The sequence below is a fragment of the Tenrec ecaudatus genome, chromosome X (genome assembly GCF_050624435.1).
Source record: "Tenrec ecaudatus isolate mTenEca1 chromosome X, mTenEca1.hap1, whole genome shotgun sequence".
Classification (NCBI taxonomy): domain Eukaryota; kingdom Metazoa; phylum Chordata; class Mammalia; order Afrosoricida; family Tenrecidae; genus Tenrec; species Tenrec ecaudatus.
The window spans coordinates 58,176-77,545 of NC_134548.1; the positions used below are offsets into that span (position 1 = coordinate 58,176).

At 65.3% G+C, this 19,370-nt stretch overlaps 1 protein-coding gene across 2 annotated transcripts; it reads right to left on the reverse strand.

The window, feature by feature from the left end:
- Positions 1-622: 622 nt before the first annotated feature.
- On the reverse strand, positions 623-17,900 carry LOC142434228 (serine/threonine-protein phosphatase 2A regulatory subunit B'' subunit beta-like). Of its 2 annotated transcripts, none has more exons than XM_075538935.1 (13): positions 17,499-17,900; positions 9,565-9,753; positions 7,430-7,533; positions 4,970-5,072; positions 4,596-4,670; positions 4,336-4,422; positions 4,032-4,188; positions 3,669-3,717; positions 3,332-3,421; positions 2,985-3,160; positions 1,829-1,947; positions 1,618-1,724; positions 623-903 (listed from the first exon to the last, which is right to left on the reverse strand). In XM_075538935.1, exons 1-13 carry the CDS (start codon positions 17,790-17,792, stop codon positions 765-767), a joined length of 1,689 nt encoding a protein of 562 aa, XP_075395050.1. In that variant the 5' UTR covers positions 17,793-17,900; the 3' UTR covers positions 623-764. The 2 variants fall into 2 exon arrangements, with proteins under 2 accessions (XP_075395050.1, XP_075395051.1); XM_075538936.1 differs by lacking the exon at positions 17,499-17,900 and adding an exon at positions 14,180-14,448.
- Between the last annotated feature and the right edge of the window lie 1,470 nt (positions 17,901-19,370).

Sequence of the window (19,370 nt, forward strand, 5' to 3'; positions counted from 1 at the left end):
GTGTGCAATGTGGTTGAGGTATGGTGTGGTCAGGTGTGCGGGCGGTGGTCAGGGTAGGGTGACGCAGCCAGGTGCGGGGACAGAGGTCAGGGTGGTGTGGGCGTTAGGGGTGACAGGGTTGGGTTGCTCCTCCTGGCCAGGTGGTGGACACCCCCTCAGCCTCGGGGTGAAGCTGCACTGGGGGTACCCACTCGGGGTCTGGGGCAGGGTCCGCCTGCAGGGGGGGCGGCGACTGTGGGTCCTGGTGCTGATGGCGGCTGAACGCCTGGGACCGTGGTTTGGCCAAGATGCCCGCCCGTGTCCTTCCCGTGGGGTGGGCCCTGGCCCTCGGAGGAGGGTCTGACTCCTGGGGACGGCCCCGCAGAGAAGGAACCAGGATCCGTGTGCTAGGACCCGGTTACTCAGGGGACACGCAGGACTGACCCTGGCTCCCACCACAGGGCGCACAGGCCTGGGCGCAGACTCGTGTCACTGAGCTGACCACGGCCGTCCTGGGTCACTGACCGTACTGAGGGCAGCGGTGGGGACGGGGGGACAGGGGGACGGGGACGGCACGGAGAAGCAGCTCACGCAGTCACCGTGCGCACGGATCCACATAATAAAGACCAGCTGGGCGCTCAGCGCTGAATAAATAAAAATTTATCATCCATACAAACGCACGTCGTTCCTTTAAAGACCGCAAGAAAGCGCGGTCTGTGTCCAGCGGCCGGCCGGGGATGGGGGGGTTCCACGGAGCCCCCAGCCGCCCGGGCCTCCCCCCACGGTCACAGCAGCTGTGGGCTGTCCTCCGCCTCGTATTCGTACAGGTCCACGGCGCCCAGCGCAGCCGGCGCCTCCAGGAAGGGCCTGACGTCCAGCTGCGGCCGCAGCTTGGGATCCACGGGGCTGAGCTCAGGCTCGTACCTGCGGCAGAGAGGCCATGAGGGGCGGGGCCTTGACCGAGTAGCTGAGGGGCGGGGCCTTGAGAGGCTGCGAGGGGCGGGGCCTTGACCGAGTAGCTGAGGGGCGGGGCCTTGCCCTAGTAGCCGAGGGGCGGGCCTTGAGAGGCTGCGAGGGGCGGGGCCTTGCCCTAGTAGCTGAGGGGCGGGGCCTTGACCTAGTAGCCGAGGGGCGGGGCTTTGAGAGGCTGCGAGGGGCGGAGCCTTGACCGAGTAGCCGAGGGGCGGGGCCTTGACCAAGTAGCCGAGGGGCGGGGCCTTGACCTAGTAGCCGAGGGGCGGGGCCCCGTCCAGCACCCACCCCAGGCCCCACTGCCAGGACAACCCGCAGCTCTGGGCGCCACTGTCCCCAGGCCCTTGACGCACAGCCGTCGTCTACACGTGCACGCCTCAAACCTCTGACTTCACGAGTCCCGGCGGGGGCCAGGGGCCAGCGAAACGAGGTTCCGCAGAGATGCCACCCGAGCGTGGGGACTGGGGCCCGCTCCAGGGGCCTCCACACCCCATAAAGCTGCTGCGGGCTTCCGGCTACTTCCAGCCCAGCGCGGGGAGGGGGAACCGCTTCGGGGTCTTGCGCCTCCGGCCTCAGCGCAGCCTCAGGGTGGTAGGTCCTCCCAGTGGGCAGACCCCGTCTGCATGAGGCCCGCACAACGGCCGCCGTGGGCGGAGCCCTTCTTACCCGTCGTTCCAGGGGTCCCCCGCGGCCTCCTCGGCCACCAGGAGGTCGTACTCCTCGGCGGCGTAGCGCTCCCAGTCAGAGCCCTCGGGGCCGCCCCCCTCCCCGTCCTGCAAGAGAGAGAGAGACAGACAGACAGACAGAGGGCCACTCAGCGCCCCGCCGGACCCGCCCCAGGCACCCCGCCGTCCACGCTCGCTCTGCGGGCACGCACCCTGAAGAGCGACACCTGCTCCTTCTGCTCGCGGTCCAGGTACTTCTCCACGTTGAAGAAGGTGTCGAAGAACACGCCCGCCATCTTGCACCTCTTTAGGTCCTGCAGGGTGATCTTCCCTGGGGAGAGGGAGGGGCGCCGGAGCTGAAGGTTGCTGGCTGACCAACGCACCGGCAGGTGGAGGATTCGAGGTCCCATGTAGCTGCCCACCCGCCACCCCCACCTACTCTGTGAGCCAGGCCCCGCCCCATGCACTCTCGCAGACAGGCCCCGCCCAATGCACACTCTCAGGGCCAGGCCCCGCCCCAGGCACGCTCTCAGGGCCAGGCCCCGCCCCATGCACGCTCTGATACAGGCCCCGCCCCATACAGGCTCTCAGGGCCAGGCCCCGCCCCAGGCACACTCTCAGGGCCAGGCCCCACCCCAAGCACACACTCTGATTCAGGCCCCCCCCAGGCACGCTCTGATACAGGCCCCGCCCCAGGCACGCTCTCAGGGCCAGGCCCCACCCCAAGCACACACTCTGATACAGGCCCCGCCCCAGGCACGCTCTCAGGGCCAGGCACCGCCCCATGCACACTCTGATACAGGCCCCGCCCCATACACGCTCTCAGGGCCAGGCCCCGCCCCAGGCATACGCTCTGACCCAGGCCCCGCCCCAGGCACGCTCTCAGGGCCGGCCCCACCCCAGGCACACACTCTGATTCAGGACCCCCCAGGCACGCTCTCAGGGCCAGGCCCCGCCCCAGGCACACGCTCTGATTCAGGCCCCGCCCCAGGCACAGGCTCTGACCCAGGCCCCGCCCCAGGCACACGCTCTGATTCAGGCCCCGCCCCATGCATGCTCTCAGGGCCAGGCCCCGCCCCAGGCACGCTCTGATCCAGGCCCCGCCCAGGCACGCTCTCAGGGCCAGGCCCCGCCCCAGGCACGCTCTGATCCAGGCCCCGCCCAGGCACGCTCTCAGGGCCAGGCCCCGCCCCAGGCACGCTCTCAGGGCCAGGCCCCGCCCCAGGCACGCTCTGATCCAGGCCCCGCCCAGGCACGCTCTCAGGGCCAGGCCCCGCCCCAGGCACGCTCTCAGGGCCAGGCCCCGCCCCAGGCACGCTCTGATCCAGGCCCCGCCCAGGCACGCTCTCAGGGCCGGGCCCCGCCCACCTTCGCTCTGGGGCTGGACCAGGTCGAGCATCTGGCAGAGGCAGTCCTGGAAGGGCAGGGCCTCAATGGCCATGTTGTCCAGGCGGCGGCACTGCTCCTCGTAGAAATACTCCAGCTCGTACATGGACAGCACGCCGTCCCCGTCCAGGTCCATGCAGCGGAACCAGTACTCGATGCTGGCGGCCGGGGCGGGTCGGCTGTCACCTGGACGCCACCGCTCAGGGGCACGCGCACACGTCAGGTAGACACCACTCCCGGTGCCCTGGCACCAGCGGGCGCCCCGCCCTGCAGGGTCATGCATGCTGGCCCCGCCCCCGCAGCATCACGCACGCCGGCCCGGCCCGCACCTGGTGGGGGTCTTCTTGTCCTCCTCGGACAGCAGGAACCAGACGAAGTCGGCATAGCTGATCCTACCCTCCTTCTGCACCTTCCTGCCCCTGCGCCCGCGGGAGGGCGAGGGCGCATCAGGCGGGGCAGCTCCGCACCCACGAGCCCCAGTCGCCTGGTCCCCACCTGCCCTCGTCCACCACAAGCCACCCGGCTTGACCACAGGGCACGCTGACCCCAGGAGACACGCCGTCTGACCACAGGGACACACCCCTGAGTCTCGGGCCGCGACTGGCTCATAGCGGGCGGCAGCGCAACTGCGGGCCTCAGAGCTGGCGGTCAGCGTGGGGTACACACCTGGTCACCGCCCCCGAGAAGATGCGTTCCACCATCCTCGTGGATATGGCTGCGAGGTAACAGCGGCTGTGAGCCCCGAGAACGGCCTGGAGGGGCATTTCCAGCCGGGGTGCGGGTGGGGGAATGGGCGGAGCCTGAACTCCAGCCGGAGGAGGCCTGGGGTTAATGGGCGGGGTCCGGGGTGTCCTGGGGCACAGGGACCAGGGGGGCTGAGCGCCCGCGTACGGGTGAGTACCTGGGCACGCGCACGGGCGCGGGTACGCGCAGGCACGAGTGCTGGGAGTGGGGGCTAGGGGGCCGCGCCAGCCAATCAGGTTGGAGGTGTGTCCAGAGGGGCCCAGCCCGCCCCCCGCGGCCCCGCACCGTGGTCGTTGTGGCGGGCCAGGTCGTCGGCGTCGATGAGCAGGTCGTGGTCCGTGTCGATCTCCCAGAACTTGCAGTAGATGACGTAGAAGTGCTCGTAGGAGAAGAACTCCGTCAGCTGGTTGATGTCCGCCTCCTCCTCCAGCAGGGAGACGTTCTGGGGGTGCGGGGGACGCACGGGGTGAGCGGCACGAGGGCGCAGCAGGGCGGGGTCTTTCACGTGACCGAGAAATCCCGACACTCCCCCCCAGGTGTGGTGGCTTCCACACAAATGACACCCCCCAACCCCCACCCGTCCGCGAACCTGCAGGAAGGAGCTCTTCCTCAGCTCCGTGCAGGTGATGCGCCCGGACCAAGACCGGTTCACTGTGTAGAAGATCCGCTGGATGACCTGAGGGGGGGGGGGTGCTTCGTGAGGCCATGCACCCTGGAGAGACCAGACACGGCCAGGGCTGGGGGAGCCCCCACATGGGGCCCACTGGGAGAGGACTGTCGTCCTGGGTGCTCACGGACCTAAGGGGCCCCACAGACTCCCAGGGCGGAGCCCCTCGGCACGATACTCACAGTGGTGATGTACCGAGAGTGGAACTCACTCGCCTCCTTCAGGAAGGACAGGCCAGGGTGTGTGTTCACGATGTCCTGCTCGAGGGGGGAGGGGGACAAGTGTCCAGCATATGGGGCCTGCGTGACCCCAACACCAAACACTGGGGTTCTGTGCCGAAGGGTCACTCCCACAGGCTGAGATGACCGGACACTGGGGGCCGTGGGGGAGACTGGACACTTGCGGGAATGGCCATAGACGGGTGACCCAGGTAATGGAAGGGAGGGTCCGAAACACCCCAGGCCCTAGTGTCTAGCGTTCCCGGGGAGGGTATGGAGCACCGTGGCATCAGCATCCGCAGGGTGCACACAGCCCCCCAGGCCAGTGTCCGGCTCACCTGGAGGAGGGGCAGGAAGTCCTCCTGCACCAGGTGGTTGCTCCCGGGGCTCCTGAGCAGGTGCACGAACTTGGCGGCATCATCATGACAGCCCTGCAGGACTCTGCGGGCAGGGGCGTGGCCTGACTCGAGTGCACTGCGCAGTGCTGGAGGGAGGGCCGCGGCCCACTCCCCGTGGGCGCAGGGGGAGAGTGGCCCTGGCCATCTGGACAGGACACGGGCACCTGCACGTGCCGCCTGCTACCTTGGCTGTCAGAAGTGTTCACGGTAGAGAGGACTCCATGTGAGAGGACCTACCTGAGCCCGCCCGCAGCTCCACCTGTTCACACACCTACAGTCTCACGTCCACCTGCTCACACACCGGCACAGTGGTCAAGCATCCACCTGTTCACACACGTGCAGTCTCACGTACACCTGCTCACACACCTGCACAGTCTCACATCCACCCGCTCACACACCTGCACAGGCTCACGTCCAACCGCTCACACACCTGCAGTCTCACGTCCACCTGCTCACACACCTGCACAGTCTCACGTCCACCTGCTCACACACCTGCACAGTGGTCACTCGTCCACCTGTTCACACACCTGCACAGTCTCACGTCCACCTGCTCACACACCTGCAGTCTCACGTCCACCCGCTCACACACCTGCAAAGTCTCACGTCCACCCGCTCACACACCTGCACAGTCTCACGTCCACCTGTTCACACACCTGCACAGTCTCACGTCCACCCGCTCACACAACTGCACAGTCTCACGTCCACCTGCTCACACACCTGCACAGTCTCACGTCCACCTGTTCACACACCTGCACAGTCTCACGTCCACCTGCTCACACACCTGCACAGGCTCACATCCAACTGCTCACACACCTGCACAGTCTCACGTCCACCCGCTCACACACCTGCAGTCTCACATCCACCCGCTCACACACCTGCAGTCTCACGTCCACCTGTTCACACACCTGCACAGTCTCACGTCCACCCGCTCACACACCTGCACAGTCTCACGTCCACCTGCTCACACACCTGCACAGTGGTCACTCGTCTACCTGTTCACACACCTGCAGTCTCACGTCCACCTGTTCACACACCTGCACAGTCTCACGTCCACCTGCTCACACACCTGCAGTCTCACATCCACCTGTTCACACACCTGCAGTCTCAAGTCCACCCCCTCACACACCTGCACAGTTCACGTCCAACTGTTCACACACCTGCTCACACACCTGCAGTCTCACGTCCACCCACTCACACACCTGCAGTCTCACATCCACCCGCTCACACACCTGCACAGTCTCACGTCCACCTGTTCACACACCTGCACAGTCTCACGTCCACCTGTTCACACACCTGCAGTCTCACGTCCACTTGCTCACACACCTGCACAGTCTCACGTCCACCCGCTCACACACCTGCAGTCTCACGTCTACCCGCTCACACACCTGCACAGTCTCACGTCCACCCGCTCACACACCTGCAGTCTCACGTCCACCTGTTCACACACCTGCAGTCTCACGTCCACCCGCTCACACACCTGCGGTCTCACGTCCACCTGTTCACACACCTGCAGTCTCACGTCCACCTGCTCATACACCTGCAGTCTCAAGTCCACCTGCTCAAACACCTGCAGTCTCACGTCCACCAGCTCACACACCTGCACAGTCTCACGTCCACCCGCTCACACACCTGCAGTCACACATCCACCCGCTCACACACCTGCACAGTCTCACGTCCACCCGCTCACACACCTGCAGTCTCACATCCACCCGCTCACACACCTGCAGTCTCACGTCCACCTGTTCACACACCTGCAGTCTCACGTCCACCCGCTCACACACCTGCGGTCTCACGTCCACCCGCTCACACACCTGCGGTCTCACGTCCACCTGTTCACACACCTGCAGTCTCACGTCCACCCGCTCAAACACCTGCAGTCTCACGTCCACCCGCTCACACACCTGCACAGTCTCACGTCCACCCGCTCACACACCTGCACAGTCTCACGTCCACCCGCTCACACACCTGCACAGTCTCACGTCCACCTGCTCATACACCTGCAGTCTCAAGTCCACCTGCTCAAACACCTGCAGTCTCACGTCCACCCGCTCACACACCTGCACAGTCTCACGTCCACCTGTTCACACACCTGCAGTCTCACGTGCACCCGCTCACACACCTGCACAGTCTCACGTCCACCCGCTCACACACCTGCACAGTGGTCACTCATCCACCCGTCTGAGCCCCCACAGGCATGCAAGCACAGTACACCCTCTGGTCCAGTGCTGTCCACGTCATGTCTGAGTGTCCACACCATCACCTGTGCAGACCAGCAGGTGCCCACAAGTCCCCCATCCTCAGTCCTTGGTGCACACGTCGTATGCGCAGTGTCCACCGCCTGAGCGAGCGCCCCCGCAGGACCTCTGACCCCGCTCCGCCCCCACCCAGGGCAGGACTCACTTCCTCCACATGGCGATGAACTTGTGCACGGAGACAGACCCCGTGCGCTCTCCCCCGGCGCCGTAGAACAGGGGGCCCTTCCAGTAGAGCGGACAGCCACAGGCCTGCAATGGGGCAGAAAGGGGGGGTCTGTGTCCGTTCTCCCCTTCAACCTCTGAGCTCTGGCCCCACGCACAAAGGGGCGCGTCCACTGCTGCTCCTGCTGCAGTCAGGCTGCCGCCTCAACATCCAAAGTTCATGTCACGCCTGCAGGCTGAGCCGTGGGACGGAACCTCGTGTCCCTGCTCAGAAGCACTGCTCCTACCCCCAGGCCCCGTCCTGGGGCTCCGAGATCCTGCCTCTCACCGTCAACCAACGGAAGGCATGCGGTCACCCCGTGGGGCTGAGCTAGGCCGTCTCCTGCCCGTCAGCCACCAAACAGGGACAATCCAGCGAGAACGAGCACCGCTGTGGACAGACAGGCCGGGAGCGCCACACGTGTTGGGGAAGGGTGCTCCCGTGTGGTTAGAACTGGGGTTCGCAGGTCAGAGCAGGGCTTTTGCATTCCATTCCTTGAAGAACTCACCCCACCTCCCAGGCTCGGGGGTTTTGAAGAAGGCAGAGACCCCCCCCCGCCCCCCTCCCAAGCACAAGCCGTGTGGTGGCGAGGTGTTCGTCAGAGCTAGCGGCACTGGAGCAAGCACCTCGGGGACCCCTGAATGGAGCAATGGGGAGACAGGGGCCGCTGAGGGGTGGCCTTGGCCTAGACAAGGGCGAACCAAAGTGGAGGGTCTCCCAGAGCCCACGGAGGGAGAAGCCCTCCCGCAGGGCTGGCAGCTAAGCCCCAGGGACGCAGGCTCGCGGGGTGTCCGGCACCTGCATTCTGAAGACGCCCACCCTCACCAGGACCCAAACCAGAAATCTGGCTCACGGCCATCCAAGCTCTCGGCAGCCCTGCTGGACAGAGCAGAGCCCCCACACAGCCTCGTCTTCCTTCCCCGGAAGGCAAACCCTGGGGGGAGCAGCTGAGTGTCTGAACCTGGGCACGGCCAGGGCTCCTCTGGGAGACCCAGGGCTGGGAGACTCGCGGCCCATCTCCATCACAGGTGGAGGGCGGACGGTGGCAGGGCTGCACCCCTCACCAGGCTGAAATGGTGTGCCCAAGGGTGCAGTCGACTCCCACTGGGGGACACACGGTGCTGTCGCTCCAGGAGGCGATGCAGTGTCGCCACATGACACGGTGCTGGTACTGTGTGACATGGTGCCGTGTTACGACGTGACATGGTGCTATTACTATGTGGCGTGTTACTACATGATACAGTGCTGTTACTACGTGACACGGTGCCGTGTTACGATGTGACATGGTGTCATTACTAGGTGCCGTGTTACTACGTGACACAGTGCTGGTACTGCGTGACATGGCGCCGTGTTACTAAGTGCCGTGTTACGACGTGACACGGTGCCATTACTATGTGGTGTGTTACTACATGATACGGTGCTGTTACTACGTGACATGGTGCCATTAACACATGACATGGTGCTGTTACTACGTGACACAGTGCTGTGTTACTAGGTGCCGTGTTACTACGTGACACGTGTTAGTACGTGACACGGTGCCGTGTTACTACGTGACGCAGTGCCGTGTTAGTAGGTGCCGTGTTACTACGTGACACGGTGCTGTTACGACATGACACGATGCCATTACTATGTGACGTGTTACTACGTGACACGGTGCTGTTAGTACGTGACATGGTGCCGTGTCACTACATGACACGGTGTCGTGAGCACGGCTACCGAGTGACACGGGCTGTGAAGTCTACATGGACACGTAAGGAGTTACTCCGTGAGCGGAACCGTGCTTCCAGAAGAGGATGTGATGCTGGTGTGTGACGACAGCCGAGAGCCTGCACTTGGTGTCCCCGGTGGGGCAGGGAGGGTGCCGAATGGCGGTCGGGGCATTACAGGGAAGAGAGCGGACACAGACCCTGGGGATTCTTGTGGTGGCAGGACCAGGACCCCAGGGCTCTCTCTGTCCATTGTCCCTTCTTGGCCTTCAGCCGCCTGGTACAGGCCTCCCCACGTTCAGCTCCGGAGCCTCAGGTGGCGAGCCCGGGTCAGGGACGGCAGAGGCCGGGAGCACGTGCACAGCTGCCTACCTTGGCCACCTGACCCATGTCCTCCAGGGTGGCCCGCTCGTTGGGGAACTGGGTGAAGGCGGCCTCCACTCGGGCGATGACAGCGTCCACATGGCCCCCTCCCTGGGGACGTCCTCGAGGGAAGTAGAAGGCTGGGATGCTCTGCCTGGACGCTGGGGGCAGCGGCTCTTCCTTACGCGCAGCCTGGACCTGGAGCGAGTAAGACGGGTGGGGCTCGTTTGCTCTGAGGGACGGTTCGTGTCGGCTCCCCAGGACGCACAGCCAGCACTAAGGGGGCTTCCACAGGGCGGCCTGGCGCCAATCTGGGGACCCCCAGATCTTGGGTCTGATTTGAGGGGGACACGTACTGCGCTTCAGACATGACAAAGGCCCATCGTGCCGGCAGGGGGCTGTCAGCCAGGGCCAGGGGGCACCTGAGTGTGGCAGGCCCTCGAAGACTGACACAGGGAGGGGAGGGTGGGGACAGGCACAGGGCGAGACCGGCCGAGGCTTTCCCATGGCAGCACTCAGGGCCCGACCCCAGTGAAGATGTCCACCCAGGACCGCTGCCCTCCCTCCCTGGGGCACAGTCGGAAGGGACTCGCGGAGGCTGACCCCACACGGGGACTCTGCACACAGGTCAGGTCTGCACATTCCTTGCCACCTGCAGTCTTCTGCATTCAGGCTCTCCTGCACACCTGTGCCCTCCCATCTCCAGAGCACCTACGCAGGCCTGCGTGTCAGACCCTGCACACCACCGTTCACACCTGCGTGCACAGGACACACCGTTCACACCTGCGTGTGTCCTTGTGGTGCAGCCACGGCCCTGCGTGTGAGACGGCACAGACAACCGCATGCAGGGTCTTTGGCGGGGGGGGCCACCATGGCAGGTCAGAGAAGCCCCGTCTCTAGCAAAGGACCCCCTGGTGGTGAGGTGGGGGCCAGAGAGAAAGAGGCCCCTCCCCTCGCAGGATGGCTGACAGGGACCATGAAGTCAGAGCCAGGTGGTGGAGAGCCAGGCGGTCTTCCAGCCGCAGCACAGGGGGCTGCAGAGGTGCCGAGAGCCAGCGGTCCGGAGTGACCAACGAAGGAAGGAAGGGCGTCACGTACGTGTGCATGTGTGTGCGTGTGTCTACATACACGCCACACGCAGGCTGTCAGCAGCACAGGCCAGGGCAAACAAAATCAGACGGCAAAAATAAACCAAAGGGGATTCGTCGCCCCAAAAGGATTAATGGATAAACCGTGACATTAAAACAGGCAGAAATCAGACCACAGCAAGGCCGACACCTTCATCTGAGTGGGGGACGGGGTGGGGCGCAGGAAGGAGAAAGGGCCCTTTCAGGAGGTGAGCGACGGGGCAGAGATTAAAGGGTCACCCCGCCCCCGCGAGGGAAGTGGGGGCCCACGGAGCCAGTCACGGTGGCCGGGGAATCACTTCCGACGACGTGGGTGTCCCCAGGGGAGTCAGCGCAGAGGTGCTCCACAGGGACCAGACAGCTGCTGCCCCAGGCACACAGCCCTCCTTCCGCTCGTCTGCGTGGGCCGGGCCCCCGCCTCTCAGCCTGCTAACGGCACCTCCGCCGGTGGACGGGCAGAGGAGCGGGCATGTGACGCCCGCACAGCCTCTCCGGCTCACCCGCCGCCCTGGTAACCAGTCTCTGGGCGGCCCAAACAGCCGCAAACAAGGGCAGCGGCGCCTGGTGACCCGTGTGACCAGGACAGAAATAGAAATAGCTGCGGTGCCTGCACCACAGCTGCCAGGGGGAGGGGGACAGAACATGCTCTACGACACCTGCAGGCCCAGCTGGGGGCGGCAGCCCAGTGGGAGCCCGTGCCGGTCAGCTGGGCCCTTGCGGGTCAGCCAGGCCCAGCACAAGCCACAGGGAGCCTATGTGGGTCAGCCAGGCCCAGCGCAGGCTGGGGAGGAGGCCGTGCAGGTCAGCCCGGCCACTGTGTGCAGGAAAACGGAGCTCAGTGCCTGCACCACGGGCTCACGGGGCATCCTGACCCCTGCACGCCAGGAGCTCGTCTCTGAGTCCCGGCCGCAGGCTCGGAAGGACACAGGGGTGCCCTCTTCCGTGGACCACAGGTCTCGGTGACTGAGGGCAGAGGTAAATCTACCAGGCGCCTTGGTATTGCAAGGGTTAAGGCAGTTCACCCAGACATAGGAGGTTCAAGCCCGCCTTGGGCATCTGTGGGGGCAGAATGGCCTGAGGATACAACACCTAAGGGGCACGCATCACGCCTAGCCACGCCACGCCACGCCACGCCACGGCACGCAGGGAGGGGGGTGTCCCATGCACTGGGGCACGCAGCACACACCAGCAGGAACCCAGCCGAGTCCAGACAGAGGAATGGACAGACAGGTGCAGGCTCGCACGCACACGCACACTCTCGCGCCAGATGTCCACAGCAGGCCATGTGGGTGCTCCTGCCTGGCGTAGGGGCCTCTGTCCACCTGCACCCTGCAGAGTCTGGGGTGTCGGGGTTGCAACCCTACTGGAAGGTAACCATGAGTGTCACGGGGCCCTGTGGGGCAGGAAGGGTCCCCCTGCCCAGAGCTGACCGCTGCTGCCCGGGGGGCTCCGAGTGGGAATGCTGGGCTTCCTCCCAGCCTATCTGGCAGAGGGGCTGTAGGTTAGGGAGGGTGAGGGTGGGCTCACAGTGAGCTCTGTGCCCCCCTCCACCTGCCCACTGACCAGAGAGGGCTGTTGGGAGGTAGGGCGTAGGTCTGTGGACCCCACCCCTTTTGTTAGGGAGTCTCAGTGGAGGCTGACAGGACAGGCACTGAGGTGGGGTGAGGGGCAGCTGGTGGTGAGAGGGGTCCTGGCCTAGAGGGGGCTTCAGGGGGCCTAGACAGAAAGAAGCCTGCAGGGATGCGGGGCTGAGGCCGGGCTGTGGGGGCTCCGCACACTGGGCACTGGGCACAGGGCGGTGAGCGTGTCCTGGAGGCTGGCCATACCACTCGTCCCACACCGGGGGAGGGGCGTCCAGCAAGGTGCAGAGCTGAGGGGGGTGAGAGGGCAGGGCTCAGCCCTCAGCCCCCACCAGATAGCCAGACTACGGGGCAGGATGGGATGGACAGACCCAAGGGCAGAGGTGGGACACACAGACAAGCGGACGGACCGAGGTAAAACTCGGCACGTGAGCCCTGCTCCACCCAGCAGGGAGACTGATCTGTGAGGGAGGCCACAGGGGACCCACAGGCCAGGGGATGCGGGGACAGGCACCAGGGATTGCAGGACCCAGCTTGGGCGGTCCAGTCTTGCGGACAGTGGTCACTCTGCTGCCCAGACCCAGGCTGATACGACCCTCAGAGGGCACCTCAGGTGGTCGCCCCGTGGGGACAGGCAGCACGGGGAGGGCGAGAAATGGACCCCCCCAGACCAGGGTCCCCCAGGTTCCCAGGACGGAAGCCGCCCAGTGCGCCGGGGTGATAACATGTGGGACCCCCTTACTGTGGTGCTGTCATCCCAGACGTGGGACCTCACACTTCCGCGGCAGCGGGGAAGGGGGGTGGGCACCCAACAGGCCGCTGCCCACGCGTAACGCTATGGGGGGGAGGGTGCTCGCTCTCCACACACCACCTCAGACGGCTCCTAGGAGCAGCAGCTGGAGAAGTCACCTGCCCCGCGCACCCCGCACCCTCCCACAGGCGGGGGTCTCGCTGCCAGAGGCTGGCTGGGACGCCCCCTCCGTGCACACAGTGGGGCTCTGCTGGGGTCCCATCCAGGAAAGGGCCCTGGAAGCCCCGCTCACTCAGGCCTCACTGCCCGCCCGTGCCCGGGGGCTGGGGCTGCTCGGACCGGAAGCCCCTCCTTGCTCCCCTCCTGGTCACCAACAGGAGCGGATGTTCGGAATCCACTGGGCTCCTGCCTCGGGCTGGGCCCGGAGGGCACCCAGGACGTGGGCCGACCACAGGGTTCACATGGTCACGAGCCCGAGGAGCGGGCACCACACACGCGCGCCACCCTCCAGCAGGTCAGCCAGCTGGGCGGGCAGTTCCCGCGGTGGACACATGGTCCTCCTCCCCACGGAGCACCCGGCACGCCGGGGGGAGGACGGCGCGCAGGAGGGCTGAGAGCAACCTAGGAAAACTGTTTGCATCGGCTTCGCTTCGGGAAAGGGCCGAAGCAGCTGCCAGATCCCAGCGCGGCGATCCCGACGCACGGGGCCTGTGCGACACACGCACACTCACGCCGTGACCTACACACGCTCACACACGTGCACTCGCACGCTCACACGCACACACACGCCGTGATGAGTTACGCACTCACGCCGTGACTTACACACGCTCACACACGTGCACTCGCACGCTCACACACGCCGTGATGAGTTACACTCACACCATGACTTCCACACGCTCACACACGTGCACTCGCACGCTCACACACGCCGTGATGAGTTACACACTCGCGCCCACACCCCCCGCGCCCACCTGGCTGAGTCCCGAGCAAGCCTGACTGCGGGGACCCGGCAGAGACCCTGCACGGACCCCGCAGGGAACAGGGCCCTCTCTGGACGCCCCGCCTCCGCGCAGACCCGCGGAAATGTCCCCCTTCCCCGGGGCTCGTGCCCCCCCCGCCGCGCACCTCGCTGCGTGGACGCGCCCCCCGTTTCCGCCCGGGCGCACCTGGACCTGCTGGAAGGCCTTCAGCCGCTTCTTGAAGCGCGAGGGCAGCACGAAGTCGCAGCCGCGGGCCAGCAGGGCCAGCTCCTGGCGCACGTCGGGGCCCGGGCGCCGCCCGTCGGGGGGCTGCCGCAGCCGCATGCTGGCGCGGGGCGCGGGGCTCCGCGGGGCTCAGCGGGCGCGGGGGGCGGCCTGGGCCGGGGGGCCTCCGCGGGGCCGGGCGCCGGGCCGCGCGCCTCCGGCGGGCAGCTGCGCGCCCATGGCCGGGCCGACGGACAGACGCGGGCGGACAGACGCGGGCGGGCGGACAGGCGGACAGACGCGGCGGGACTCGCTCGCTGGCTCCCTCCTTCCCTCCCTCGCTCCCTCGCTCCGCGCCCGCACTGCTCCTTCCCAGGGCCGCCCGCCCGCCCGCCCGCCGCTGCGCCCCAGGGGGAGCTGCCCGCCCTCCGCATAGCGATGCCCTGACGTGGACGCCCCAAGGAGGCCCGCGCGGGCGGGCGGGGCGGTCACTCGGGCGCGCGCACCACACACGTGCATCGCACACTCACACGGCCCCGCGGAGACTCGGGGTGCAGGCGCCCCCCCACCCCCCCAGGACAGCCTCCACAGCGAGTGTCCCCGAGGCCCTTCACAGGACGCCTTCCCAACCCCGCCACACACACACACTCACACACTAACACACACACGCACTCACACACACACACACACACACTAACACACACACACACTCTCTCACACACGCACACACAGCACCCAGTGCAGTTCCTGAGGGACAAGGACGGGTCGTCACACACGGGCAGGCGTGGGCGTGGACGAGTGGCGACACAACAAGCAGGCTGAGCCAGGCGGGCAGGAAAGCGCAGACATCACCTCTTCGAAGCAAAAGGGACTGTGGGTCCCACGTCACCACGCAAGGTCAAAGAAGACAGGCTGGGATGCAGGCGTGACACGGGCCGGCATGTGTGTGACCCTCAGGACACCCCCACAGCTCTCAGTAACAGGCTTAGAGGAACAACAGCAGGGAGACAGCCCTTGATGGGGGCCAAGGTGGGAGCAGCAAGCAGCCCACACAGCAACGGCCAGGGGCCTCCTGCAGGCGCACTGGACGCCCTCAGATACCCGGGATGAGCGCCCTCAAGTCAGGAGCCACCCCTCCGCCCATGGGCCGCCCCTCAGAGGGGACACGGAGGAGTGGCGCTCTACGGCTGCAGTGGGCCGTGGGCCAAGTCCGCTGTGGACAGGCTCGATCACCCACTGGGAGCCACTCATTAGATGCCCGCTCCAAAGCCGGCACCCAACCAAACATGCTCGGGGTTCCAGCCGACAGGTGCTGTGGGCACCAGGCACAGGGGCCCTACTCATGCCACTGCTACCAGGCTCAGGGTTCACCACCAGAAGGCCAGGTGAGAACCACCCACCGTCCACAGGGAGGCGAGGCGGGTCCCCAGGAGACACAACGATCACTCTGCAGCTTCTCAGGGGCACACAGCCCGGAAGTCGGGGCTAACTACCTCCCCTGGGCCCAGGAAGCCCCCTGGGCACCTGTCCAGAGATCAGATCAGTGGTTCTTCACCTTCCCAACGCCGTGACCTTTTAATACAGTTCCTCGTGTTGTGGTGACCCGCCCGCCCCCCCACCATAAAATGTCTTGATGCTAGTTATGAATCGTAATGTAAATACCTGATCGGCAGGATGTATTTCCACTGTTACAAGTTGAACATAATTAAAACATGGTGGTTAATCCCAGAACCAGTATGCAATTACATAGCAACTCTCACTAAACCAGTCACTCAACCAACTCCGCCAGCTTCTCACCTGACCAGTCACTCAACCAACTCCGCCAGCTTCTCACCTGACCAGTCACTCAACCAACTCCGCCAGCTTCTCACCTGACCAGTCAGTCACCTGACCAGCCACAGGATCCAATGAGCTCTAGATGATCCAACACATCTCATTCCCAGTGGGGACTGGCCCACTTGGGTTGGGAATCCTCAGACTGTCAACACTCAGGGCCCCTAGTGGCACAACTGTTAAGCGCTCGGCGGCTAACCAGGGTGGGGGCACACCAGGCACCTGCTCCTGTCAGGACAACAGCCTGGTGTGCCCTGGGCTACCCTGTACAGCTGAGCAGAGCAAAGGGAGAGAACTCACCGCAAACCCGCAGGACAGAGCAGACCTGCCCCCCAGTGGGCTTCCCAGGCTGCAGCCGTTTATGGGGGCAGACAGCCTCATTCTCCTCCCAAGGAGTAGTCGGTGGGTTCAAACTCAAGATGTGTCACCACACCCTAACAATGCACTCCGCTTGGGGCTGGCATGAGTCAAGATAACATTTCCACTGTCACGGGGTCTTTTCCCTCGATGGTAAAAGTCTCCGGTACTTAGTGCTTGGAGTGGGAGCAAGGGGGTGAGTGAAGTACTGCTTTGTGAACTGAAAGGTGGCTTGTTCAAATCCACCCTCGGCTCGTAGGGAGAAAGATGAGGCTTGGAAAAATGCCGCTGGGCAGTCCTCCACGCTGTGGGTAACAGTGTGTTTGATTTAGGGGGCCTTACGGATCCCTGGTGGGTTCCCCATTGAGTTACTCACTGCAAGGCCAGCAGTTCAAATCCACCAGCTGCTCCACAGGAGAAAGACAAGGTTTCTTTTCTACTATGAAGCTCAGAACCCCCTGGGGCAGCTCTACCCCGTCCTGCAGGGTCAGTGAGTCATCACCCACTCTGACTGGGCGATTTGAGCCCCCCAGTTGTTCCTGGGGAGGGGGGTAAACTGAGGTAGACTGCTGCTGTAACACTTTGCAGTTTAGAACCGGCATGGGGCGGTTCGCGGGTGTCCTGTCGCTGAGTGGGTATGGACAGGATGGGTTGCTTTGGGTTCTAGGGGGTGGCCTGGGGGCAAGGGGGGTTAAGAGCTGGACTGCCATCAGCGAGGCTGGTGACCTCAGCAGAGGCTCCTTTGGAGAACAGGGAGGCCGGTCTGAGGGATACCTCATGGGGACCCGAGGGCGGTGAGCTTTGGGTTTGCAGGGACACCCCACAGAGCTGCTACTACGGATTTGCGGGAGAAACACGGGGCCGCTAAGAGCCACCATGACTGGTGACATCGTGGTATCCACACTTGCTCATCCCGAGGTCAGCAGTTTGAAACCACCGGCCACTGCTGCGGGGGAAACCCCCTGCCCCACGGGGCCGCTATGGGGAGGGATGGGCGTGTCGGGGGTGGGGGTGCGTGTGCCCGGGTGGGCGTGTCGGGGGGTGCGTGTGCCCGGGGGTGTGTGTCGGGGGTGCGTCTGCGCGTGTGCCGGCGGCGGGGCGCGTCACTTACGACTCTGGGCCCCGCGGACCTGCGGGTGCCTCGGGCGAGCGGCGGCCCGCTCCGGGCGTGGGCGCCGAGGGGCAACAGCGCAGAGCCTGCGGCGGGGGCGGCGGGCGCGGCGGGGGCGGCGGGAGCGGGGGCGGCGGGGGCCGCGTCCGGGCCGTCGCCCGCGCCGCCGCGCTCCTGGATGCGCCGCAGGCAGTCGCGCAGCATGGCCTGCGTGCCGCCCTCGCTCAGCCAGCACAGGAACAGCTCGTCCACCTTCATCTTCAGCACCGGCTGCAGCACCTTGCCTGGCGGCATCGCGCCGGCCCGGCCCCGGCCCCGGCGGGACCCGGACCGACGGCACGGCTCGCCAGCCAGGACCGCGGCCACCGTGGGCCGCTTCAAAACGGGCGCGCCCGCCGCGCTGCCAAACAACGGCGCCTGCGTGGCGCGTCGGCACGCACGCACGCACGCACGTCATCAGGCGGCGACGGCAGCCGCGAGCCGATGCGCGCGGCCCTCGCCCCGTGGCTGCGGCAAGGCCGGGCCTCGGCCAGGCTTCGATGGGGCTTGGGGGACGGGGCAGGGTGAGAATGCCAGCGCTACCGGGGCCCCCGCCCAGCGCTTTCTACCCGGGGAGACTGGCGAGGCGCCATTAGCGCGCGGGCCGGGGGGGCGTGGCGAGTGGGCAGTGGTGGGCATGCGCGCTGCGTGCCTTCGCGACGCCAGAGCGAGCGTGCGCAGACGAGGCCGCATGGGGGCGGGGCAGGGCGGCCTGTCGCAGCATCGAGCATGCACAGCGGGGCCGCAGCGGGGCGGGGCGGCCTGTCTCCGGAAGGAGCATGCGCAGACGAGGCCGCAGCGGGGCGGGGCGGCCTGTCTCCGGAAGGAGCATGCGCAGACGAGGCCGCAGGGGGCGGGGCGGGCTGTCTCCGGAAGGAGCATGCGCAGACGAGGCCGCAGGGGGGCGGGGCGGCCTGACTCCGGAAGGAGCATGCGCAGACGAGGCCGCCCGAGGTGGCGCTGTGCAGAGCCGTGCAGGGAATCGTTGGCGTGCTTAATTTTATTCTCTGAGTGGAACGTTCTTAATGGAGAAGGCTGCCTTGTGACTAGAGTAGAGCTGCCCTTGTGCGCCTTCCGAGGCTGTAACTCCTCACGGGAGCAGGCAGCCTCGCCTGTCTCCCTTCGAGGGACTGCTGGGTTCGAACTGCCCACTTTGGGGCTCGCAGTCCAAGGCGTAACCTGCTGCGCCACTAGGGTCCCCACTTGTAAATAGAAGCGCCTCTTTTCAGGTTGTCCAGTGCAAGCAATGTAGTTGTCAGAATCTTTCTTCAAGTCGTTTTTTTTTCCTACCTGTGCCTAGGCGCGCCCAGGTAGGCTTAGCACATGTACAACTACCTAGTACCGGGCTTGGGGTATTTGGACAAGGTGCGGGACTGAACAAGGCGTCACCGCCCCGCGCGGTATCCCCGAGGTGGTGCTGGGAATGCCAAGCAGCGAGTTTCACGGCTGACCTTCCGAAGGTCGCCAGTCCTTTCTTCCTACTCCATAAGGTGGTTCCAACGCAGGGTGGGCCCGGGTGCCGCTCCCTTTGCAAATAAGAGTTTTGTGGATGTAAGTGAAGCCTCTGTTTAAAAGAGTGTGCATCATCTCAGTGAATTCTGTGCTCACCCCATTCCACCCCCCCACAATCCCAGATAAACCTTCTTATCAGTGATTGTCCACGCAGCCACCCGCGGGGACACCAACAGAAACAATAGGGGACCCAAACAAAACGGAACAGAAACAAGACTGATATGGGTGCCAGTTACGTAACCTGGTGTCAATATGAGGATTCACAGTGAAGGGGTGGTGTCTAGCCTGTCAATCAGCTCAGGTTCTTTGTGGGCGTGGCCT

Excerpts from the sequence above, each read along its gene's own strand:
- LOC142434228 (XM_075538935.1), bottom strand. The coding sequence starts at position 17,792 with ATGCCGCCAGGCAAGGTGCTGCAGCCGGTGCTGAAGATGAAGGTGGAC. Across the intron at positions 5,073-7,429 it reads TTCATCGCCATGTGGAGGAA|AGTCCTGCAGGGCTGTCATG; the intron begins GTGAGTCCTGCC and ends CCCTGCCCGCAG. Across the intron at positions 4,423-4,595 it reads ACTCTCGGTACATCACCACT|GTCATCCAGCGGATCTTCTA; the intron begins GTGAGTATCGTG and ends CCCCCCCCTCAG.